At 38.1% G+C, this 27,785-nt stretch overlaps 1 protein-coding gene across 1 annotated transcript; it reads right to left on the bottom strand.

Annotated features, from left to right (window-relative positions):
* On the bottom strand, window positions 1-27,785 carry LOC104083757 (calsyntenin-2-like; the record flags this gene model as incomplete). The annotated part of the gene is made up of 9 exons (XM_009587366.1): window positions 1-210; window positions 855-1,039; window positions 2,788-2,911; window positions 4,323-4,468; window positions 5,088-5,258; window positions 7,984-8,207; window positions 9,636-9,784; window positions 13,305-13,471; window positions 27,623-27,785. Coding segments are annotated over 9 exons (1,539 nt in total), but the record flags the coding sequence as incomplete, so codon positions are not given.

Raw genomic sequence — 27,785 nt, 5'->3', positions numbered from 1 at the left:
TTAGTACGGGAGTGCTGAATCATCCCACTCCAACTGCTCTTGCCTGGTTGCATTCTGTTTGTCTCCCTTTTGGACAATCACTTCCTCCTCTTCCTCTTCCTCCTCCTCCTCTTCACTTTCATCTGATTCAGCGCTGGTTGTGTCTTCCTCTTCATCTTCTATGTCTTCTTCCTCACTCCCCTCTTCTGTCTGGTGAGGCTTTTCATATTTCTACAGTACATTTAAAGAAATGAAAGAGAGACAGTAGAAGAAAAGTGCCTTCTTGGTAGCCAGTGAGAACGTGAGCATTTACTCCACATTTAGAAATGCTAACATGCTGGGAAAATCTGCTTTCCATCATTATGTGACTATTAGGCATCAAATATGATACAATTCAGTAGCAAATATTCAAAACTACTGTTACAAGAATGGAATGTCAATAAGCAATATCTTTGTTAGTCAAGCTGCCAGAATTTAACCCTTCAATGTCAGTTTCTTTAAACTGCCGATCATTTCCCCTCCTTTTAGTGTATTAGTGCTTACGCTAAGAAGTTAAAAACAAAGTAACTATATCACCTTGCGTACCTAGGGTGCAAATATGGATGGAGAGGAAGTGGTGTTGTACCCAGGAATTCTTCACCATCCTATTTAGTAATTATATATGACAACAAATATTAAGTGCTCAGTTACATATTATCATGATGTTGGAGCTGAAAACTGACATGGGGTCCTGAGTGTACGTACATACAACTGTTCTGTCAAGCTTAAACAAGTGTATGCTGAAAGAGCCTTAAAACTCACTGCTAGGTAAGCTGCCAGCCCAGACAGTAATTCCTGGTAGTATCACGATATAATACTATGCCTCAGTTATGTACCTCCATGGGGTTGACGGTAATAGTCAGAGCAGAATCATCCCAATCCATTTCATTCTCTTTACTTCCTTCATTGTCTGCAGAGCTGTGCTGATGAGCTGTCCGAATTCGATAGACCCCCAAGGTTATGATGAAAATGAGTACGCTCACACAGATTATGATAACGATAGTAGCCACACTTGGAACAACTGGAACAAAAGGTGGAAAAGGGCATGGGCTCATATTTGTGGAACAAATTGCCTACAAAACACTAAATACATTGTCTATTTTTTCCCCTCAGCACCTCTTCCTTTGCATTGAGACTCAGCACAGCCATCTGCCATGTGCCTGGGACTACAGAAAGTGTTGACAAGTGCCCACCTACTAAGGCAGAGCATACACGAATGCTGTTTACAGATATCTTATCATGAGTATTATAAATCATAACTAAAAAGTGAGTATGCCTACCATTTGTTCTTTAAGCCACTTTATTACAGAAGACAAGTAGTCAATCAGTGCAGAATCAATTAGTTTCAGAACAAGTTTTTTTGCAATATGGTTCAGTTATCTTACCTGCATGTTATCTATCCCCTTTCTGATTACAGCGGAGGCATTAACCTCACTTGTGAGAAAAAGTATATCTCAAAGCTTATATTTTCAAAGGTTTCAAACACTTGTACTGTGATTTAAATCTCAATCTCCAAGAAACAAAATAACACATTGCCATTCTATTTGCCTGTTACAACCTTCCTGGAAGACTCTTGAGGATTCAAGACATTTTTCCTCACTGTTCTGTTGCACTCTGAGAAGCCTCTGTCTCCACCTAGTCACAGGAAGAAATGTCTCTGAACTGCTCTTATATTATCAGCTCCCTAATTAGGTTAGTGGAGAAGTGCTACCTAGGTACTGCAAGTTCCAGGAGCTATTGTAGTTCTGTACCCCATTTTATCGCCTTGCCCTGCCTGTAAGAATGGAACACTGAAATCAGAACAATATTAAAGCAAAGAAGAAAGAACTAGCTTGCAATAGTTCATTTTGTAAAAATTCAGTTTCGTTTTAGTAAAATGTCTGTACAAGTGTACAGAAAAACACAGTAATTTTCTAAGCATAACTGTATATAACTACTTATAATTACCTACGCTTCACATCAGCTTTACTTCTTTACATATGTATCATTCAGCTAAAAGGATTTCAGAATTCAGCATTTCAACAGATATCTTTGCCCTGAGTTTAACTTCATTGAAAAGACTTCAGAGTTGGGTATATATTTTAACTCATATAGTCTAAAAATTCAATTTAAATTCTGTATTTAATATATACTAATGCCCCCTGCACATGGCTAGGTGGACCTGTCTTCTCTTCAGAGAGCTCCAGACTGAGGCTTGGACAGCAGCTAATTAATAGAAGCACAGCAGCAATTTCAATTTAAATTCTGTATTTAATATATACTAATGCCCCCTGCACATGGCTAGGTGGACCTGTCTTCTCTTCAGAGAGCTCCAGACTGAGGCTTGGACAGCAGCTAATAGAAGCACTGCAGCAATTATATATTTAAAAAATAATACAAACATTTCTTCCTTTTGCTTAGAAAGGGGTGGGCAGAAACTAATATGCCATAAGAAATACAGATGTACAAAGACAATATGAGCATAAATATTATCCTTCATACCATTCAATACTAGAAACAAGACATTTTCTTAACTATATGAGTCAGAGTACATAATCTTTAATGAAAACTTTAAAAAAGGATGCCAGTTTTTAATTACAAAGTACCTCCTCGGAAAGAAAGAAGAGAATTCAATGTTACCTTCATTCATACCTGTGCAATGATCTCTGTGAGGTTTCACAAGCTGTAACTATGGACTTCAGGGCTTTATTTGCTGGCCAGGCTGAATCACAAGGGAAATACCAACATACCAGAATCGTTATGGGCAGTCTCTGTAAAGTCGTCACATACCTGAATTGTGAACAGCACTTATGCTTCCCTCTGGGTGGTGGACAGATTGGAGAAATTGTGGTTGTACTATCATATGATTTACATGGTCCATGAAGTTGGAGTTGGAGCTGTGCAGAATATTAACCTGGCACAAGGGAAAAATAAGAGATCAGATACTAAAAAGTGCTCTATATTCCAAGCCTGCTGGCTCCATACATTACATTGAACTATGAAGTTCATCAGCAGATAGGAACATTATTATATAGATCTTAAAGGCCACGATCATTTTTTTTATGCCAGTGAAAAGTACACAGGTTAATATATTTCTCATTTCTAGCAATAAAAATGCATTCTAACATTTCTAGCTGTAGACTATGAAGTGGCACAGAAAAGGATTTTTTTGATTTACCTGTCTGGGTAAGTAGTGACTTTTTTTCCCTCTATACTAATCAGCTTTTAGGTGTTCCCTGAAAGTTAGTGGGAGATTTGTCACTCTGAACACTGACAGAGAATGCATCAAACTCGTTGAGTTTAAAACCGAAACAGTAAGAGGGAATTAAAAGAGGTTTCAGTTTTTCCTGCATGTCTACTTTCAGAGTGACTTTCTTTGAAGATACCATATCAGTTCTCTGTCCTACTGATAGTTATGTTACAAGCAAAAATCCTGAAGACATCGTAAGGGCTGCAGAATGCTAAGGTGAAAAGAATTTTCAATACAACGTAAACATGTGAAAACTTTCAGGACCAATTATTAAGTTTTGAGCCTATTGCTAAGAAGGTCCTGTCCTTTCCTGTAGTTACTTGGTACCTGGGTTTCTAGGCTGGATGAGTTGGTTCTTGAGAATGAGGTGCATCAGCAGTAATTCTCAGTCCCTGAGCCACTGTGCTGCACTGGACTCAGTACCAGCACATCTAAGCTCAAGAGAGATATCTAAATATTCCTGTGGTAACTGACCATGTCTGGGTAGTGGATCCAAGAGAATATGACAGATGAAGTCCATCCTATGCGTTTGTTACCTGTATACTGACTTTCCTCCTCAAAGAAATATGAAATCATGTAAATTACCAGGAATGATCTCCATCTCAAGAAGAACAAATTATAAAATGTATTGTAAGGAGGTAGTACTTGGAAAAACTGAAAAGGTGAATGCTGCAGGAAAGAAAAGTATGTCAGGTTAAGTTAAAAAATAACTAATCTAGGGAAAATAATGATGCTGCAATGATTTACTTTCGAGCAGGTGTATAAATCTTCAAAAAGACCTATAGGAGATTTTACATCATGGAAAAACTATGATGATGACCTTAGCCTCCATTCTGTTTGAACAGGAGTAATTATGTGTGTTAGTGGAGAATAGAGAGACCCACACTGAGGAATGCCCATAGGAGACCTCAACTTCCTATTTGAATGGAACTTAGAATTTTTCCTCTATTTGAATATAGTCATGAGAACGTGTCAATCATTTTACACATTTTAAAGAAAACTCAATGTTGCTGAAGATAAGGCTAGTGCTCAGCCTCAGCGCTGGAAAAGAAAACTTGACTAAATGATTGCTTACCTCCAAGTTAAATTCATTGCTAGTGTAATGTCCATTTAGCTCGGAGCACTTGACTCTGAACTTTCTGTCAAAGGTGGCAGAAGTGTACCAGTTACGATATCGAATCTGCCGAAGAACCTGTTCATAGTTGTGCATGCTGTCCACACCTGAAATGGTGGTAGAGCAGTAATAATCTCAAGGAGATGCCATGTAACAAATGCTCTGTGCAGTACAGGAGAAATCAAATGTTCACAGAACATACAAAATTCGGCAGAATGATCTGAAAATGGCAGCACATCAGATATTCCCTGATAGAGACTCTGGCTGATACTAAATCACGTGAGAATAGTTTTTGGAAATGAATGTAGGTCCATAACAGAGAGGAACAAATACAACAGCACAGATTTAGAATAAACTATTTAGTTTTTGGAAAAAATGGCCAATGAGTTACCAGCACTGTGCAGGAGCACTGAGAAATTCCGTCATTCCCATGTTCCACAACCCCCCCCCACATTTAAAGAAAGCAGTGTTGTTATTTTCCGTATTTGGGGAGTAGCAGGAGGTATGCTGAGATCAAGACAAAGCTGTGCTGTATTCCAAAGGATAAACATAGCGCACCCAGAGATCAAGAAGTGACCATGCTTTTTGAGACACACTCTTCCCTGGAATATTTTACGGCTAGTACATCACAGATTTCTGTCTAATTTCTTTCAAATTAGTCCTTTCATTCCAATAATGTAATTGTTGGTGGGAAGAAATAAGGGAAAGCAAAGTCCATGAACGTACCATAGATTGAATATCCTGCTGTGGAATTTGTGGCATCTAGATGTTTTCCTTGAAGCTCCACATGATCTAGTTCTAAACACTCTTGTTCAGGATCTAGTTCTGCGCCAATGACCAAAATATCACAGAAATCCAAGTTGTGGAGCATTTCCTCTAATACCACTGGCTTATTGGCTGTGAACACATGGCATATAAAAAAAGGAAGGAAGAAACTAAGATAAATCATCACGGAACAGCTCAGTCATTTTATGTGCTTTGCATCAGGGCTTTCAATTTTTGCAAAGATGCTGAATTGTTTTTGCTGATATTACATACAGCATACTTGAAGCAAATCAAAAGAGAAGTGTCTTGCCTGTTCAGGTGCTAAGACGATGAAGGCCTACAAATACCTAGTGAGACAGATAGAAAATATATTGCTCTGTAATAAAAGGCATTCAAGAAGAGTACTGGAAGTAGAAAACTGAAATTTGATCCTGGAAATAAATTCATATAAACAATTCTGGTTTTCCATACTGTATCGATACCAGGTTGGTATCACACATTCATTCTTTTCTTAAGGAAAACCAAACTGGAAAAATACATGTCAAATATATCTATGCCTGGGTGATTCTCTCAGTCACTCTATGGCTCATAAAGACTTTGCATTACAAAGACCATGGCCATGTATCCAAGAACACAATATTATCATAAATGGCAAGATCCTCTGTTGTGTGACTTGGAGAAATTGAGTTGTAAACTGACTATCCTTCAGTACGTACGATTAGAAAAAAAATACTCTGTTGCTGGAAAAGAGAGTAGCATATCGATTTAATATTTAAATTCTCTGGTCAACTTAGCACAGCGTGTCTGGCAAGACTGCTTAACCAGCTCCCTGAGGGGACCACAGACACAGAGACTGCAATCTTGGAACTTAGTGCCCATTTTGCAAATTTCATTTTAGAGGGTGTATGGGGAAGGAAGGCACAGACAGAAAAGTCTTATGCCGTAGATTCCCAACTCCTGGTATAGTGAATTTGTGTATCTGAACTCTAGGTACAGCTCTAACTAACTTATCCAGAAATGCAGACCCAACTCAAATTTGCAGGACATGCAAATCTGAATATTGCTAAGGCTGATGCGTTGGACTATTTCATGGGAAGCTATGAGAGACAGGCAAGAGCTGGGCTGCAGAGTGAGGGAAAAGCCTGAACTGGTCAGCTGTGCTGCTCTGTCTGTCAGTGGGCAAACAGGAGAGGTAGGGGCAGCAATTTTGGCTATTGGCGGCATCCCATTGATTTCTCTACTGAGGCAGGACAAGCAGCAACATATTGGCATTCCGGGGGCCCTCTGCAGGTAAATAAGGCCATAAGCTGCCTGTGGCAACTGCCTGATCTGCTTTTGATGAGAAACAGACCTTACTGGTCCTGTGACTGGGGAATACACGGTGATTAAATCAGCCTTCTCAGCCTTGCCATGTGCATCTCTGCTACAGTCATGATGATCAGGTTATGTAAATTCCCAGTAAGTGGAAAAATAGCTATAGGTAGCGATAGGTCAAGATTTATGGCTGTCTCTGCCTTTGTCAGATAATATCTGGGCTGAAAGAAATAATGAGTCAAGCTTATAATGCAGGAATTGAGACTTAGGATTCAATAATCTTTTGCAAAACACAATTATTCCCAAAGCCAATTATTATCTATCCATTTTAACCACTCTAAGTGGAAATAAAGAAGAGATGACACAGTAGGAGGTGCTTGACTTCCAAGGAATTAAATAGTAGTTTAAGAAATGCTGCTATGTTCCTTTTCAAGGTGAGACTCAGGCTTTTTAGGTTACAAGGTGCTACAACAGTAATTATGTCAATAATTGTATTGGGAAAATTGGGATAGATGAAATTTATGAACTAAACTGGAGGGCAGTAGTTTCTAATTCACTGAACAGTTTTGAAGATTTTATAATGTTTAGGGACATGGAGCGTCACACATGCATTGTGTCTTAGGTGATGGATAATGATCACTCTTTTCTATGCAAGAATTCTTTTCTTTACATACTGTAATTGTATGCAGTTGATATTATGATATGATACACTTTCCAGCCTTCAGAGGACAGATGCAGTTTTCAGGCAAGTGATGAGCAGCATTATTACAGAGCATGGCTTCAGGGAATCCATACCCCTACACTTGCAGTTTGCAATTTTATCTTTTCAAGAGATGTACATCTAGTTGCTGCTTATTCTAGTCCAACAAATATTGTTTAGAATGATTCCTCAGATTACTAGGCTTTTCATTTACCTTGCACACAAACATCCATAAGGAAGATTACTTTACAGACAATTACTTTAAACCGTATTTATATTTTCGAATATTCACCTAGTGTCGAATAATAATACACACATTGCTCAGCATTAGAATAAACTGTCATCATTGAAAAAAAATCTTTGCAAATTATTATATTTACATTATATAGGTGGGAAACTGAGGCACGAGATTACTTTCTCAAGTATCACCCACAAGTCAGTAGCAGAGCTGGAAACATAAGAATAGACTAGAACTCCAACTATTAGTCAATTACTGCTTTCCACTTTATCAGCACAATTAACAAAATTCTGTTACAAATAGAGAAATTCTAATTAAAATATGTTATTCAATAGCATATGTAAAGAAGAGTGGAAAGGAATTATTCTGAAGTAGGCAAGACACTAAATGGAAAAGCTGGTTTTTTTGAAGCACATACTGATCTATCACTATTTAACACATTTTTCAATGTGTTTAATTGAATGTGTTCAGTGTATGCCTAACATTGCCTAAATTAATCTGGGTGAAGTGACTTCCTTTGTGTTACTTGTTTGCACTATCCTTTAAAAAAATGTGAGGGGTCGTGTTACAGAGTAAGTAATAATATTTAAAAGAAATCCACAAACCTCTGTCACGTTCTTTTAAGTCCACTGGATGCTCCATTTTAGTGACTGTGCTGACAATCCTGATGTCAGGTAACAAAATAACACCTCTCTCACTTTCAAATTGTGCAGCTGGTCTAGCAAAGTGGTCCATCCCACTTATTGTAATCTTGGGCTCATTGGCCTGAAACACCATTACATACGCATCTATATCTGGGATACTAATGCAGACATCTTCACCAAAACATCTGAAAAATATATTATTCATTAACTGCATGTAACACATTGCGCATCAGAGGTGTGTGGCACTTGCACTGCCCAAAACCCACCTGATGGCTCTCATCCTTTCATATTGTCTCAGATCAGTCTATTCCATACTTTGACACTGCCACACATAAGGACATGCATCTGTACCACCATGCGCATAGGCCAGCAGTGACAGTAACAGCTCTGTTCCTCTCATCCCCTCCCACATTCACAACTATTGAAATTATGTAGGGACAGCTTAGCGAACACATTCATGACAAGCTCAGTCTTTATTAAGGTCACTATGAGAATAATATTTTGATGTGTAACTGACATATAACAAAGTAGTGAATGGTTAAAAAAAATTAAAGTTAATTAGATGATAACAACTAACTTTAGTAAACCTAACATTAAATTCTCAAAGTGATATCTAATGAATATAATATGGTTATATTGACATGTGTGAATAAAAGGACCTTATTATCCATTTAAATTGGACCCATCATGAACTCATCCTGGCACCCCCCAGTATTTACCAGGGACAAAAGGGGCCTATATTAGCATTTTCATCTGAATCAGCACTATGCTTTGGAAGTGAATCTTCTGACAAAGCCTACCTTACTTGATCTTGGCACAAGGCTTGGGCCAGCCTTGGACTGTGCAAACTGGACTGCTTCCAGTGAAACTGCATCAGAAGATGCCCTCCAAACACTTAGTGTGGTCAGCCCACAGCACTAACTAAACCTCGTACTTAGTAAGAACTGAACGCGCAGTAGATGAGAGTTCGTAGAACTGATGTTTATTTTCACTCTAAAGATCTGCTTTCACTGCACTGTACAACTTGCTGTAACAGAGACATACCCCAGGGGAGCTCAGGAGTGGCAGATGGCTCTTTGATTATGTAGAACTGTAAACATTATTGTGCAGGTTCTGTCACTATCGTTGCATGAAAATGGAAGGACAGATTTCTGTTTAACACCCGACACCAGTACTTCAGTGATGACAGCCATATAAGGATACAGACAAAGACTATTTCAAGCATAGCTACAAATACTGTTCTTGCAGATATGTCGTCTTTCAGATGTAATATAGGTCTGCTTTAAAAAGTTATGGCTCTAGCTAGCTCAGAAGAAACGATAACTTTTTAAAATGAACAGTAAAATAAGAATGCAATGTATGCTCCAAACTATAAACAGAATGCAAGTAAATTACATTAACAAGAAAAGTTTCTAAAAAGGACAATGTCAAAAGAAAACCCCAACGAAAATGAGCATAAAAGTAAATTAAATTCATCCTTTATGCGCAATAACATAAAAGTATGATTTAGTGATGTAATTTAGCCAAAATTCTTCTTTTTACATGTCCAAAGAAAAAAAGCAATTCATTAAAAATAGTCATAATCTAATCAGGTCAGCTGAAGTATAACTTACTGGACTTTAGATGAGAGTTTGAGACGTCGTACGCCTGCAGTAGGAAACTGTCTAGAGTTGATGTATGAGACCTTTCGGAGAGCTTGATTTATATTCTCAATGTCATCTCCTTCTATGACAAGGACTGACTGGGAAGGGTTGAAGTGATACTAGGGAAAACGCATATAATTAGTATTTAAGGTACCACATACAGAGTACAAAATAAGACATTTTTAAGGAATGTTGCACAGATGATGTAAGTTTAAAATCTAATGATTTACGAAAAAAAAAAAAATTCTTAGTAGCTATTGTTGGCTCAATCCACATGTTGTTCCCTAAAACATGTACTCGTATCAGTCATCTATTTCAGATCTGAATAATTACTGTTACAATTAATTTTATAGGAAACTAATCCCAATTTGCTGTACTTTGCCCAGCCTCATCAACTTCACTGATACTATTTCTGCAGCTGTAGAGTTCAAAACCTTAACTTACTGTTATCGTTATTATTACTGAGTAATTTTTTTAGGTTAAACACATCCCCCCATATAAAAATATTGGCTTAAACCAGAGTAGCATGCAGAACCATATTTTTCCTACTTTCTGTTTGGTTTTACCCTGGGCTATCTTGCTGAGATATAATTCAACATGAATGAACAAAACAATTATAACATTTGCCTCCCACATCTTCATTAACGTCAGACACAATAAAGGGGATTCTCCTTTCTCTGTCTCATGATCATTAAGGGTGTCATGATTTAAGATGGAGCTGCTACTTGCACAAAGCCAGATGCTCATTTGAGCCAACAAACCTTGCAAAGTCAATGGCTATTCTTGTAGCCCTGATCCTTCTCTAGTCCATTGCATTGAACACAAAACAGTCTTGCTGACCAAGAAACTTTGCTACTATATTCACATAGCAAATGATTGATTTTATCATCTTCATCATAATTCATTCTGATTCCATTTTTTTGTCTGTTAATTGGTTCAGCAAACCATCTGCATTGCAGAGAAAACCAAATTAACCCCCTTGATTTTGTACCCTACTGTTGTCAGCACAAAACCCAAAGCAATGCACCGTTCTCTCACATGCAGTCCCTTCCCAAAGCCGGATATTGAACATGTTCTATTATATACAGACAATGGTCATCCACACTTCCCTACAATGAGAAAGGTTAAAAAGCAAAAGAGCAAATAGACTGTGAAGAACAGAATGAAGCAGAGGGTTCTCTCTTGAACAGAACACGGAGGACTAGTTTTAAAGCTTGTGCAGGAAGGTCATAACACACTGAAGGGTATTTTTTTAACAAAGAGGAGGACTAACGTGAGTCACAGCCTGCATACACTTCTTTTTCCCTTTCTGTAAGCTAGCAATAGTAGAGAACAAAATTAGCAAAAGGAGACTCTAGCTAGCTAGTTAACTTAATAGCTCAGCTGCCAGAACAGCTGGAATGCTGCCAAAGGGACAGGAGAAAGCCCTAGTCTGAGCCATTTTTGTCTTTCTCATTAAAAAAGGCTAAAAATAGCAACAGTTTAGACAGTGTTTCTGAGAGCTGTCACAGATATCTGAAAATCAGGCTACAGACAAAAGAAGTCCAACACTACTGTGTCAGAAACTGTATTACAGCTGCACTGCTCTTTCTTAGGTGGCTAAAGGGTGAAGCTTCGTGAGAAGTTTCTGCCCAGCAGAAACACCTTCCAACATCAGTTTGCCAACATTGAATCTGCTAAGCACCATGTAAATAGCCACACAGAACTTATCATCTGTGCAACCGTCATACATGCTTGTCTGAGATCAGGTATGTTTATTTTTGACACCAGAAACCCTTTCTCTTTATTCATCTTCTGTTCAAGGTCAGGTGCCAACTGTTTCGCTTTCATCTGAGCTTCTGTCAGCCCCAATAAGAAACCCTACCACAATCTATCTCTGACTGCTCCTTTCATTTTTGCCTCCTGCTGTTGCACTGACTGTTGAGCTTGCTGAGGAAGTAAAAATGAAAACAGTAACTTTAAAAAAAACCACTACGCCTCATCTGTATTTCGGCAAACGAAAATGTTTTGAAGTTTGGTGAAAGAAAGAAAAGGCAGAAAACAATCCCTCATCTTCATTTCCCCACTGTTCTGCTAGTACAGTAAGGAAGCCAATCACCCATGCTGGAGCAGCAGTGGGTGGTATAACAGGGATTTTTCCAAGCCCATGAACCAAGACTACTCAAATATTGTCAAGTTTCAGAGTGTGACAATAGGGGAGGAATTACTATGCTTTTAAGCACCATGGACCAATTGGACATTGCTTTAATTCACGTAAAATCCCAGCAAAGAACTTACTGGTAGGCATATACACTTGCGTTCCAGAAAACCCTGACTGCTCTTTATATGCATTGTCTTTTAAAAATAGCTTTTACTCATAAGTGTGTCATTTTGCTGGGAGAAGTGACAATGTGAAATTCTTAATGATGTCCTTGGAAGGATGAAGAAAAAAGAATTCTTTGGGGTGTTTTGCTCATATGTAAAAGCTAGAGCTAGCAAAATTCCTCCTTACCTTTGCACTTTCCATTTTCATTTTTACCCTTGTTCTCAGAAAACATATCGGTTATACCACGCTACTGCAACTTATCACCTAGACAGACATTTGAGTGTATTTCGGGTCAGTCTCCTAGCTTGTACAATGAAAAGGTTTAGCTAACAAAATGTAGTACATGGCACCTCCACTGCATGCTCTAGATCAAGTGTTACAGCACCATCCTCCTCCCCACTGACAAACAACACACTAAAAAAACACCTGTGCAGGTTCACAGGATGCATAGTCTGCAGCCAGAGTATCTTCCCAGTTTGAATTTGAAGCTCAGCTCCTTTGGAAGACGGTATTGTGATTTGTGTGCTAAGAAATAGCTTAACAGTGTGTTTACACATTAGGCAGAGGAACAGCTGTCATCTAAGAATGGTACCAGTACAGGGAAACTGACAATGCCTCTCATGTAAGCATCATAGAAGTTATAGTCAAGATCCTACATATGTATCCAAAAGAACAGGATTTGTCTTAACGAATACAAAGCAATCTGGCCACTATGTCAATTGAAACAGGACTTCCCTCTGTCTGTTGTTCTCCAATCTTGGAAAAAGTGTTACGATATCAGTAAAGATAGTCATATACATAATGAAGATGGATAATGATTTATATGCAAATGTAAAATTCTAATTTCTTGACTTTAGTTTTTTTTACTGTCCAATTTTCATGTCCCATAACGTTTTCCTTTTGGAACACGCTTTGAATTTTTCAATACTATTGCACTGGGACTTCTTTCGGAGTTGCCTCTAGATGAAAGATATTCCACTTAAGTTTTCCATTGCTTTAAAGCTACTTCAGATCAAAATTCAATAATTCTTCGGAATCATGTCTATTTCTGTAAAACTACCAAAATAAGCATGAGAACACAACCTGGCAATTCTTATGGACTCTGAAATATCAGTAGTGCCTTACTTTCTGAGCATCTGGCTTTGCAATAATGGAAACATTTTTCTTTGCAGTGTCACAGCTCTTCTGCTGTTCCGCTTTTTCTTTGCATGACTCTATGGGAAATTACATTGCTTCTGGGAGTACATTTGTACTGTGTGTACTCTACCTTGGGCTCTCCACTTCATAAATCAGCTCTAAATTTTTATCAAAGATGATGTCAGTTCATCCCTCACCTTTATTCCTTGGCCAAGACTCTCAAGAGAATTAATATCCAGACCTTCCTTGCAGGCCTGCAAACAGGAAATCACTTTCTGACTCTCAATTTTGCCTGGCCGGATAGTAAGACTGGCAAGGCTGCCATGGAAATACTGGGCAAATCTGGGCTTGGTGACTTCACCTCCTGCAAGAAAGAGAATATAAAATCATTATTGATACCAATACACAAACCATACATCTAATAATTCACTTCATGTTTTAACACATTTAAAGATTTTCTATCCATTTTAGCCAAGTATATTTGAGATCCCATTTATTGTGGTAAGTGGAATTGCTTTGTGGGTTGTTGGGTGGTACCTAATAGCAGCCTGTCTTTAAGATTCTTGTCAGTGTTTTTCCAGTACTGTATTCAGGGGTTTATAAAGGTGTGATTACTCTGAGGTGAAACATGGCTTCCCAAACCTCTGTCCAAGGAGCACAGCATTTTTAAAAATGCATTTATGAGATTACTGAAGTGATCAAACATGAATTAAAAAAAAATGTTTAAGGTCCAACATTTTTTTATACAGAAACTGTATTTGCAAGTTTTCTATTACAAGATCATTTACACAGCCTTTGCCTTTCTCCTCCAAAAAACATACTACCTGAAGTTCTTAGGTGTGCTACGAGTCACGGCTCTGTGTAAGCAAACTGCCACACTCTCTACAAATGGTTGTCGCTAAGGCTATGGTGTAAATTCACAGCAGTCAATTCAGGCCAATGCACAGCACTATGCTAAAAAGCTTATAGTGCTTCCCTTACCCAAAGCAGCCCATTTGGTGCCAGATCAGGTCTCATCACCGTATGTCGCATTAGGCCCTCTAGCTACGCTCTATTCACTTTCACTCTAGGCAGCTTCAAAGGAAGACTGATCTTTCAGAGTTGTCAATAAAACGTGATTACATACTGCCTGCACCAGTGATCATAGCATCTAAATTACTCTTGGGATATATAGTGATTTACTCATCCTCCTCTAGGAGAACTTTTAGAGCTTGTCTTTCCTGCAAGTGTTAGCTATATCGGTGCATGTGAATTACTGCCTACCTTGAGCCTGAGAGGACTAAAAGAGCCATGCAACTGTGAAGCCATGCAGATTAATTAGATTAGCAGTTGATAAGCTGCTATAATTGGTAGATAATTAATCTCTACAGTGTTTGTAGCTTTAGTGTCAAACAATCTATTTCAGCTCGGTAAGCTAGCTCAAGCTTGAACTTTAACTTGAAGATTTGAGTGTGGATTGGGGTTAGGATAGGGATGAAGTGGCAAATTTTCTTTAGGCAGATGTTGCTACCTAAAAGCCTGAAAAACATCACTTCCAGTCTGTGCAGTATGAGCACTATGAAGAAGACTCAAGTTATTTTATATAGTGAAGAAAATACACACTGGTGTGCTCAGAGAAAAGAAGGTGTCTAAGCAGGCTGTTTCTTCATAGAAGTAGACAGGTTTTATTCTTTTTTGTTAACATTGCAGCACAAACTGCCTCTCTTTTTACCCCAAAGAGAGATCCTCAAGAAGAGATTACTCTTCTCCACTCTTCATTCATTTCTCCATCACACAGAAAACTTCCTCTGGGCAGAATTTTTTTGAGGTTTCATAGAAACTTTCATGTATGCAACAGTTAAAGCACAGGATGAGTTTGTACTGTTATTTCAGCCTTTCTGATACTTACCAAGACAATTATTTGGTAAACAGATAGTGCATTATGGGGACATTGGCTTTTCAGCAAAAATGTTGTTATATTTATCTGTTTACATTGTCTTGAAAAGTACATGTTGCCACCAACACAGCAGCAATGTATCTGGACAGAAAACGGTAAGCCAAATTAAAAAAAAAAATGCAAACCTCTCCCTAAAAAAGAGACAGAGAGAAAACCAGATAACTTACAGAAGAAGAAGGGAACCACATTGTGCTTTGAAGCTTCAAATTCTCACATCGCTAACACAATTCTGAAGACAGCAAGTTCCAAGGCTAAAACACCAACACTAATCCTGGAGCTTTGAAATTTAGAAACCTACAGTAACTCTGCCAGTAGATTTTAATAGTTCTGAAAAGATGTAAAATAAGAAGCAGTCTCAGATAAGCTAGTGTACTTAAATGTGAAACTAGCTCATTAAAATGTATAAAGGACTAGACAAGAGCTGGAACAAAGAATTCAGTGCTGTGGCTATGCCTGATGGAAACAAACAGGATAAACCAGTTGAAGTAAAGCTACAGAGCAACATGACTGGTGCTTACATCCATGAATAGGAATGTCAGGTTGGAAATTTTTTTTTTTTTTTTTTTAATTGGTTGTTCTTTCACTTTGGACTAGTTCTTCTCTGGTGTCATTGACAAAGCACTTACAATTACATTGCTAGGTCATTTACAATGATACTTGTTTGAAGTCATCTGTCCTGTAAGTCATCTGCCCAACTACTAGCATAAAAGCATGGAAGAGAATATGAGTGTTTCCAGGAATAAGCTTTTAAAATGCTCTGCAAATACAGGCACTACAAAAAGAGTGAGTATTTGAAGAACAGGCTCACATACTCACCCTGTTCACAGGACTGAGGTTGGGTTTTATGCAGACGCATAGATCGATTTTGGACTGTAAAGGAGGTGATGTAATCTTTGTTCTGGAGAGGCTATCAACTGCTACGTAAAACAAGCAAGTATTTCAAGAAAATATGAGTGAAAAATAGCTGGGACTAGCTAGTCTCATATTGTGTCAGTAGAGAAAAGCTGCAAAACTATGCCCATGGTTACAACAGGGTGATTCAGGCTGGGATAATTGCGCTAGAACAACTGATACTAGAGTCTGAAGGGACACTGAGGGACAATACAGTCTGCCCCTAGTCCCAAGACAAGAACAGCTGTACTTAAACCATTCTTGAGAATTGCCTGAACTGTTCTAAACTATTCTGAAGACAGAGGCTCCCCAAGCGATCCACTCCAATGACGACTGATTCTTAGAGTTGGAAGTTTATTCCTAACAGAGAATGTGAGCTGTCAAAATATGGCTATGATGTCTTCCTTTTTCCTTTGCCAAGCTAAACAAGGCCTTTTCTTTCTACCTAACACTGTAGACTATGATCATCCCTTTTGCTTTTCCTGGAACTCCTGCTATTATGTGAAGGACTAACCATAACCTAGCATTCTTCTCAACATTATATGTGTTTCACATAGGACATGCCTGTTAATCCAGGGCAGTGTGAACACTAGCTTTTTCCACATGAAAAAACATGAGCACTTAAAGAGAGAATACTATCTCACACTTTATCAGAAAAAAATAGACTGCTAAATAAGCCTTCCATAAGCACCTTTTATCAGAGTTAAAGACAAAATTATATATCTGCCAATTTTACCCTCGAAGGTGAACAGAAGTCATTATATTTGACTCTTATCACAGCTCCTTGTAATTGCAGTATGTTGACATTTTGATATTCTTCTACCTCAGCATTTCAGAATCTTCACAGCTCAGTGGGGTATGTTAGCTTGCTGATGTGTTTCAGCTGCCAATAATTATTAGATTGCAAATCGACAAAATCCAATGTAATAAAATCGGGAAGCAAAAACCAAAACTCTCACTAAAATTGAAGGAATGGCCTAAAGCCAATCTGCTACAATCCTGTATTCTAGCTTTGATAACAGGGATTACTGGGAATATAGTTTTTTCAATCTCAAAAAATGTAAAAAGAAAAAATTGTCAGAATAAATTGAAAATCCTCAGCAATTGGCTGTTTTAGTCCTGTCTGTATCAATGTTTTATTCATGCTTGGTTCTACAATAATGGTATGTTTGAATGCTGTCTTTCCTTCTGCTTCTGCAATTTAATATTCTTCAAGTATTTGACCTCAGCTTCTCACTGGGTGCAAATTTAGCCCAGGATGGCCAATCTCCAAGTCCTAGTCACTCTAAAATTCTTAGCTCCCAAGATCAGATGAGTATAAATATATTTAATCCAGCATGAAAATGGTAATTCTGCAGCATGTTAAAACACAGTGCGTAATTGTAGCTAATGCTGATAGTAACATTTTTACAGAATATTATCCAAATTCTTCTCAATACTGATCTTTTCAAACAAAGATCCTTTGATCCTGAGCATGATACTTTTCATGCCTGTGGAGCTCCACACACAGTTGATCGGCAGCTCACAGAGCCACTGACTTCATTGGGCAGGAGGAATGCTCAGTTCCATTGTCTGAATTTTACTCATCTCTGAAATTACCACATGCTAAGAAACAACTAGGAAAAGACATAAGCTACTCCCAACAGATCTTACTGCTTTAAGACAGTTTGAACTTTTGGTTCTGACACCAAACTGAGCCTAAGCAACAATATTTTTGAGACAATGAAGACGATCTACATAGATTACACAAGCCTCTAGAGCAACAATTCAGAGAACAAAGTAGAGCTCCAGTGATTATGATCTTGAGGTAATCCAAGTGTCCTAAAATTTCTTCTACTTCCAAATGTCACGGTGCAGTAAAAAGTAAAGTGTTCTGTAACACAGCATCTGCCAGTTTCTATCTAGAGGTCAGGCCATCCAGTTAACTTAGGCTGCCTCAGCAAGTTTCATGGGAATTTTTGCTGCCAGGGTGTTTTTGCCCTTTCTTACAAGTGAGATACAGCTCAGATACAGCTCAGCTCCACGATGATGTTATAGCATCAAGACCTAAGAGAATAAGAAAACCTACTCCTCAACTGTGTTACACGTTGTGTTTTACTCAGCTCTATGTTTATTGATTACTACAGATTAATATGTTGTTGAGTGCTAATTCTTGGGGGATAGTTAAGTAGTTAAGACTTAGCTGAAATGATGCGACCAACAAAGGAAAATGGAACCTTCCCTACTGTCAGTCAGGAATTAGGTTGATGTCTGTAACAAAAAAGACCGAAAAAATACTATAGAACAACAACACTTATTCTCATTACAGACCCTTGCATAACAAATTTTCGAAGCTACTGGGTTTTTTTTTTCCCCTTCCTTAAATGTAAATGTTGCGGTCACCATCACAGTTGTGAGGCAATGCAGGCCACAGCGTTATTCAGACCTTCATGATAAAATTGCGCATTGCTTTTTCCACCTGACCCAGCACGCACATCCACTCCCAAAGTCTGGCAGATACAGGAGGATGGATGTTGGCTTTTTGGCATTAATTCAATCCTCGTAATGGGAAGATGGTGTCAACAGACTGTGGGAGGCATGCAGAGGAACTGTTGACATACATAATTATTCACTATAATGCTGTTCACTGCTTAGTCATTGTCAAAGTAGTATGCATCACATTTTTCACTTGCTAAAATAATAACTATTTTCTAGACCGGGATTCTTCTTCTTCTCTTCTTCTATGCTGGTTCTGATCTCTTCTGCCTGGAACTCTATCAATGCGGAGCAAGTAGGGCAGCTCAAGCACTGGGGGCAGAGGAGTCCCTCCCACCAGAACTTTACCCAGGGTCACCTTGATGAAGTCTTTCTGAGTTACTTTCCTTTTCTACTAAGCATGAATGCTGATGGAGGTGAACAAGTGCAGCACACACACTGACACCAAAACACACAGAAAAAGAAGGGTCCTGCCCTGGACTGCTGGGCTTCCTACTAGATAAAACCATTATAGGAGACACTTCGCTTATGGTTCTGAGAAAGAGACAGCTAAGACATAAAATAGGCACAGGGCTCAGAATAAGCTGCAAAAATAAAGTGCATGCTGCTACTGGAATTATCTAGATAACTAGAATTATCAGGGTCTGCTGTCGCATGACATTAGTTGCAGCCTAGGGGTAGGGTTAGGCAGGGGCACCTCCTACACTAGTGTCAGGGTGTTCCCTCCCCACAAGAACTTTTAAACCCTCTGACGGCTGCTGAGTGTTACTTCCCTCCTGTGCTCGTCACAGCCGGTGCCCGTGCTCACACCAAACCCAGCACCACAGCACGCTGGCGCAGGAAGCACAAGTCAGAGGAGGACGCACACACCAGAAAAGGCAGTATGCTGCACCCACCCAGCAGCCCTCAGTGGGGAGTGATCAAGCTGCCAATGAAAGCAAGACTTTACAATATCACTGTGTTTGGCATATTCCTAAATAGTCACAAGCACAGTTACAGTTGGTGCCTGAAATTTCAAACACAATGGATACAATGTAGAATTAACCTACTTAATTTTAGATTGGTATGTTGCAGATGTCCTACTTGTGGGCAGATCAGTCAGGATGACTCCCTTATACACACAGAGGAAAAAAAAATGCTTCTAGTATACACATCACATTGTCATAAACAGCTAGAATCTCTCAGATGAATAACAATATAGAGGGGTTAAGGACTATCATCTAGCAAACACCTTCTGATCCCAGCCATGAGGAGGTTCTGTTAGATAGAACATTGGGGAGAAGAGGGGAAACTGAAGATTCTCAGGGTTCAGACTTCATGGGGTTAAGGCACATTCACTAATGAAGCAGAGACTATTTCCATGACACCATTTTGGTTTTTTGTTTGGTGGTTGTTTTTTTTTTATCTTATTTCACATTGGGTTGATAGAAAGTGTGACAGAATTTGATTACCATTGAATTTTACAATTGTATTGTTTTGACTTGAGAGATGTAAAGAGCTGTTTGCATTCACTTGCCAATCTCCAAAGAAAAATCATGCCTTTTTGTCAAAACAAGTGACTTTATTGAGCTTACAAATCTTCTTTTAGGCCTTTTGCCCTACCCTAATAACTAGCAAGTAATTATCAGGGCAGTCTAAGAACAATGAGGTTTTCACTGGAAATGATGAATCAAGAGAATTTTCAACCAAGATGTGATTCTTTTAAAAGACATTATAGACTCTGGTTATACTGAGCCAGATAATTAAGGAATGATCGATTATTTAGGGTCCCAACATAAAGATTGAAGTGAATCTGGAAGCAGCTGCAAGACATTCTAGCTCTGAAGTCCTCAGGTCCAAGCCCTAAAATTTATCCCACCTTTTTATTATGGCAGTTTAGGGAGCTGGGTTTAATTCCCTGACAAGTAGATTGGCTGTTAAACGGGATGAAACCTAACATAGATTTAAGGAGTGGTCCCATTTAGCAACTCGAGTTTTTATACTCCCAGAGCTTCTCAGCACAAAAAAGTTTTAGTGTTTTTTTTTTTTTATATCACTCAGACAAAAGTTACTCAGAAAATTACTCATTAAACATGGCACTATTTAAGTCTGCCCCATTCTTGGTAAATATCATAACCTGATGACCTCACACAGACAGCTTTAGGCTTTAAAGCATTACCTGAAATAAGACAAGTACAGAGAACACTAAGGGCTACCTGCTTTTAAGTATGCATATGCTAATCTATCTCTGTGCAATAGATCTATAGATCAAAAGTGTGGTATAACTTACACTAATTAAGATAATTTTTCTAAAGATAAGAAAAACACTCTATAATCTCTCACAATTAAGCCAATACCTTTTTGTTATTTCTAGGGGAACTGTGGGAAATTATGACAATCACAGAAAAATGTTACAATCTTATATATCTTAGAGTAGACCACACTCCAAGTGACATTAATGTTGCCCAAAAAACTATATTCTTATTCTCCAGATAACATTCTTGTGCTGGTGCATAGTCCCCAGTGCAGAAATTCAATTAAATAAGGGACATATATCTATGCTGAATTAGCGACAGATTTGAACGCAAATTCAGTTCTCCAAGCAAACACCCTCCTAAACTAACCTTCCACATGTGTTTGTATTTCTGCTGCAGCTAAAATTCCAGCAAAGATCTGTGAAGTGCATTGAAATCCGCTCCATCTTGTTTTTGATGAGAAGGGTAATACAGAGAGAACACTGCTGTACTAATGGAAGCACCAGTATACAGATATTCAGCATCACATTATGTTGAAATCTACCTACGTGGTCTTGCATTAATTTGTTTGCTTATATCACTCCACTGAGGCCTCAGGTTGGTGCAAGCTATGTCAGCCCCCAAGGCATGATCCACTGGTGTTAGAATGCACAGTAGGGGGTAATCTTTATCTGTTGAATATCTTAATTTCTGGGGGAAGTCCAAGGTTGAGTGATACAGGCTGCTGCTGCTACACTGCCCACAGTGTATTTGTCTCTCATTGATCTGATCCCCCTCCAACTTTTAAATCTTACCATTCTTCTTGCCTTGAATAGTAAGTCAGTTCTCTGACTGCAACATTGTGATTGATACATCAGCAGAGTGCTGACATATAAGGTTAATAAGGTTATTCCACAGAAGGACTCTATGAAAAAATTGGTCTCCAGCCTATGTTAAGAAAAGAGGAAAATGGCAGGAGAATACAAAAGAAAAATAGAATAGAAAACAGAAATTGCTTAGAAAACAGGAACTACAATAGCCTTCTGCTATATTCATGATAACAAAGTTTGCCTATTGACAGGCTTCTCCTAAAGACCTTCCCCTGCGCAATGTGGCCAGCATCATTACACTGTGAAGCTGCAGCACTCTAGAAAGGGTGGCCTTATTAGAAATAATGACTTACAGTCATGGTAAGCTACAATATAACCTTGTGACAAGTCATTAACTTGTGTCACTACTTCCCTGACAGGACTTTGGGAATGATACATAAAGTAACAATAGAGTATGAATTCAAGACTTTATCTTTTCAGAGAAACCTGGAGGAAGTCTGTTTGCAGCCTGTGGTACAAAAGATGATTAGACTACCAAATCATGTAACTTGCTCCCTCCTTCTGGCTGCCTTTGCCACAGAACATTTAGCAATAAAGGGATCAGAGTGGGAACCTATGAACCTTGGTTTAATGGAAGAAATTTCTCACTCTGTAGAAGGGTCCATTTGCTATGTCCTCAGATAAACTGAATCAAAAATAATGAACTCAGAGGAGAACTGGCTATGCTAAGCTCCCGGAAAGTCAGCTTCAGGATGAGCTAACCTTAATTTGTTTGTATTGCTTAGGAGAATGAAACAGGATTGCAAAAGCTGAAAGGGAGAATAAGAACAATTTTGTGGTTGATCAGGAAGTCTGATTCTATTCTTGCTGTGATGCAGATTTTTTTAAGTGACCTGAGGAAAAATCACTTACCCTCTTTATACTGCACTTTATCCTCACAGAGTAAGGGTAATTCTACTTCCTTGCTACAGAACCGTGCTACCTCTTCATTGTTTGGTAAGCTCTCGAGAATCTTGAGCTGGAAGGGCAAAGCTAGAGTATTTTTATTGCTAGAGAAAAAGAGAGTAGAAATGAGAGCTGAAGTTGAGCCTTGAGGAGCTCTCTCCTACCCCGATGGACCATGTCTGCTTCTAACATTCATTCAGGGAGGTAGGGGTTCAGAGACAGTGCCAGGGTCACACTTCCCACATGTTCTTTTTTGTTCTGGGAAGCACACATACAAGCAAGTCAATTTTGTCCTTTAGATACCCTTGAGAGAGAGTAATTTTGCCTCAAAATTTCTTTCACCATTAGAGACAGAACAGCACTTTGGACCTAAATAACCACCTACATCAAAATCACACCCTTGACAATCATCTGTGAGACCATGATGTGAACAAAAAAGGCTTTTTAAAGAAGTTAAAATTAAGTTATATCCTTAACCCTAAGTATCTGCAGAGAAAGCTGTCAAACTTTACCAGGGTACATAAAGGCCTAATTTCAGGAACAGCTGTACTAGCACTCCAAACTGTTCATTTCCACCCTCAGTTAGGTCCCTAAGAGTCTGGTTTGCTTAGCTCTGTAGTCAGTATTACCTTTTCCCAGGCCTAGTGTCACTGAAATCACAGCTAAGAAGTAAGTTAGGATTTGCCATGCCAGAAGACCGGCACTCTGTTGGAGATAGGCTGCAACAGGTTCAGGAATTTCTGTCTCCAGCTGTCACTGCTCTTGGGTCACATGTAATTGAATCATCACAAACAGTTTAGCCTAAAGGTAATGCTTTAACTCCCACCCTCAAATAAACTACTCCCCCTAAAGTATAGCAGCATTAAACATGAACTACACAAAATAAGAAACAATTAACTCTATGCTAACGATTGTGACAGTACCCTAAATCAGTGAGGTAGCTCTGCCTAGATCTTCCCTTTAATGAGCTCCCTGAAGAAAGAACCAAGGTTTCTAAATTAAAAAAGGAAAATTATACTAGAGTAACATCCAGAATACCTAATTTTAAGTAGAGAACATTCATATTGATTATGCCAGAACAAAACGTAAAAAAGATTTTTTTTATACAACTTTCCTCATGGCCAATGTGTCATTAAAGCTGGAAACTATCCCCAGGATTGGTTTTAGGTAATTTAGTGACTTCCTGGGTTGCAGTAAACTTTACCCAGTGCCTGACAGACTCTAGGAAGGTTCTCTTCCATCACCTTTAAAGCCTGGTTCTCTGCTCTTTCAGCCATCTTCACTCTCTGCTTGTCTCCAGGCTGCCATCCACACACTGGGACCCTAACTTCTGCCTCCAATACTCTTGCCCCCTAGACAAGACTCTGCTCTTCAGGAAAAGGCTAATTTTTCCTCCTTTTAGGAGAGTCCTAGCACTCAACTCATATTATTTAAAGAAATATTGCATAAAATCAGGAACAAACAAATCAGGCATGCTTTTTACTCTGCCAAGGCAAAGGTAAAGATGTAGGAGAGACTTGCCCATTACAACTGGAATGCTGATGTCAAAAAAAAAAAAAAAAAAAAAAGGCGGCAAATGGTTTGATGCAAATGGGACACTGAGCACACCATAGGCTAAAGTTTAAATTTATCATGTAAGCCTGAAAGATTGCACATTTTGTTTGTTTTCATGTTAGATTCAGGGGAACAGCATTGAACTTAAACTGCTCTTATATTTCACTAATCTAACTTTTCATAATGGATGCTATAAAAAAGGCTATAAAAGTCAGAAAAGTTACTCTGGAATTGAAATGTTAATAATAGGAAATATTAATCTCAAAGAAAATAATTCTCTTTCTGTGCCCGAGACGCCTGCATGACATAACTCTGAGAAAGACAAGAAGTAGATGCAAGCATGATACTTGCTACGTAACCTCAGGATGAGTACCAGTGTAAGTGATGAAAAGACAAGGGCTGAAAGAGTCACTTGTCTCATAACGTGGAGGATTCTCAGTTTCCTAGAGAAGTAGCAGAACAATTCCCCATTTCCAGACCAGAACTGAAAATTGTCATATATGAAAGGGTAAATCCTTCGCAGCAGTAGCAGATTTTCCTATTAGTGCTAACAGAGTAAATTACAATTCTTTTTGTTCTTGATTTTTCGCTTTGCCCTCTAAATATGCTCTTCCTGCTCCTCACCAGTTCTTAAGCTGCCCCACAGTCATGATGACTTACTTTTTGTTGTGAGCAAATCAGAATTGGTGTGGTAAGAAAACGGAATGTTATTTCTTCTGGTTCATTTAGTTGTCTGTGTTGAAATCTTTTTTAAATAATTTGACTTTGATAAATGGATACTGTGGACTCAGAACTATAAAACGGTTTAGCAAAGACAGAAAAAAAGGTCTTGTCCTTTCTGAAGGAAGAGGTTAGAGCTTGTGTTCCTATTCTGCCAGCGCTTTGATGAAAAGGGAAGGAAATAGTCTGAGCAAATCAGAGCTAGAAACTCCTCATAGCGTCTTAATGAGGACTCCCCTGAATGGCTTATGACACCAAAATAAAGAGTAGATGGTTGTAAAGCAGTTTTCTAATGCTTTGAAAATGTAAAGGTTTAGACTATTCTTACAGGCCAAAATGTATTACCCTAAGTAGACCCAGTTAACAGTTTCACTGAAACTATTTATAGTCAAATTATTTGTTTGATAGATCCACTTTTTCTTGAAATATATGGATTTTGAAAATTAACATTTGGAACAGAATAGATTGGGTTTATATGTTGAATAATTACAACTCGACAGACTGAAATAGAGTGCTGAATCTTATTAACAAAATGAAAATCTTGTTTCATATAAGCATTAAAAGTTCACCTTTTTGCCTGACACATGATAGTTTATCAGAATCTTTAGCACACTATCTTAGCTAAATCTTGACATTTTCATGAGATGGAAAATTTGTTTATACTTTTGACGAGCTCCAATTCTCACACTATTAAAATAGCAATAACATAATCTTGCAGTAAATATTGACAGCACCAATAGGTAAAATTTCAGTAGTTTAAATCAGGTGTTTCACCAAAAAAAGAAGAATCTTATTCTGAATGGTTATTCATTAAGCCATCAAATTATTCAAGGCAAAGCTAAAAATGTCTGAAAACAATTGCAACTTTCTGTTTGTTTAACAGCTTAAATACTAAATATAGTGTGTGGTCTAAATTTATTGTGAGCCTACATGAGAAGTTTTACCTTAATTCTTTCTCTTACCAATCTGAGATAAAGAGACAAAGATGCAAAGGAACCAAGATTGTCCTTATTGTATTCAGCTGCCTTGGAGGTAGATGAAACCCACAGATGGAGCACTGCGGCAAAACTGGCATAGCTTTTGCTTCTACAGTGCATGTTCCACAGATAGAGTTACTACTCCTCAGTTCTCAAAACTTGGCACCTGCATGATGATTAACATGAGATTCAGGTGAGGGCTGAGGGGAGTGGATTCCAACCAATGCTGAGGCTTTTAGGAAGAAAAAACCCTGAAGATTGCTATTAAACACAACATATGAATGAAAGAAGTTAAGAGGCAGGAAGTAACACAAATAATGCCCCAAAATATTTCTGTAGACCTATGCAGAAGAACCTAGAAATATACATGAAGTAAGGGATTAAAATAAAATTTCTTTAGCACGGCTACTGAGAAATGCTGATTTTTCAGAAGGCAATACTCAGTGATTACTCACAGTCCCTATGGCATTTTCTCATGTCTGGAAAGAACTGAATTTACTCCATTCACGAATTACATCTGCATTTGTTAACTCTGGAACTTTGATTTAAAAATACTGCACCAAAACTACATAAGAAAAAAACGCAGATCAAGCTAAAAGAAAATTCATGTAAATCAAATCATTCTGCCAACTATTCATCCCAGTAAACTACTGGCTAAACAGAAGTTCTGGTTTCTGAAGAGTTTGATAGGTATTTCACTACGTATTTTTAGCTAAAAAGAAAAATCCCTTAGAATATTAACACCTTAGAGTAAAATTAAATGTATTCTGTTATATATTTAACATCAATGAAAAATTCCAATACACCTAAAGTTCATCCTATAGAGATAGAAGCCTACACATGCAAATACCAGTTAGACAAGAATCAGTCTATACTTTTACAAATATATGGGATTAGTGTCATGCTGATTAGCTAGCTATCATAACACCTATCTCAGTGATCAGTATTCAAAACTTATCAAATCTTGTTTTTAGGATTAGTGTGGCTTTATTCTGCATGTTGTCGTCAAAGTAAAGATTGGCTCTTTACCCCAAGGTGTTCATAATCTAACAGCTGGATTTGCTTCTAATACTATTTACACTGAACAGCTCTGCCATGCATAAGATGTCCAAATTTTGCAGATAACAGATTGTAAATGAACAGAGATCAAACTGGCAAACAAGGTAATAATTAAAGAGTGGGGAAGAAACGTAATCTGTATTAAAGCATTTTTTCCTAATTATACTTCATACTTTGTCTTAAGTGAAAACAAGACACAGTGCATAAATAGAAAATCAACATGGAAGGGTAATGGAGACAACTTTACAAGAGCAGATGAGCAGAAAAAGAGGACTGCTTCAGGTGTAAGCAGAGAACAGAAAAAGAAACAGTGGCATAAGGACCAGAAAAAAAAATGAGAAGAGCAGGATTATAAAGGGTAGAAAACAGGAAAAACTAATATTTAAGCAAAGGCCCGTACAAGTATGGCTCTGGGGTTGTGACTTTTGGTTTTATTTTACTCTCTCTTTTACATCTGGTCTATAACAGGGTGAATTGATTAAATCAGTGGAATTACTGGTGATATACATCCAACGTGAAGAGCGCAGGATCGGGCCATGAGTTATGAAAGAAATTTGAGGCAGAGACTGAAAGGAGATAGCTGGAGTTCTTCAGAGTAATATTTAGATAGTTTGCTTAAAGTTGGAGAACAAGGGAAACAATTAAAAGAAATGAAGACAAAAGATAAAGATTACAATCTTTCACATCGAATACACAAACTGTATTCAACACTTCTTTAGATGATGGAAATGCAAAGCCTGTTCATGTCCTGTCCGTTTTATCCCTGGACTTGATTCATTATTAACTCTGGATTTACTTCTGATTTTATACCATCAACCTTTTAGTAATTTATCTACTATGCAATCAGCGACACAAGTAAGATTCTTTTTGGTCTGAATTCATAATTCTACTGTCTACTATTTGCTATCATATTACCTTGCCAACAAGCACCAACTGTCAGCTGCATAGCTATGTGTGAAGGGTGGATAGGCCAATCATTGGTCACAAGGTAAGGTTCATATGTTGTTCCATCCATGTATAACGTAACAACGGGAAACTCAACATTGACAACATAGTAATGCCATTCTTTATCACAAAT

The sequence above is a fragment of the Fulmarus glacialis genome, unplaced genomic scaffold, assembly GCF_000690835.1.
Source record: "Fulmarus glacialis isolate BGI_N327 unplaced genomic scaffold, ASM69083v1 scaffold3881, whole genome shotgun sequence".
Lineage (NCBI taxonomy): Eukaryota > Metazoa > Chordata > Aves > Procellariiformes > Procellariidae > Fulmarus > Fulmarus glacialis.
The sequence above is the reverse complement of the archived record's forward strand: the minus strand, read 5'-3'. Positions and strand labels throughout refer to the sequence as shown.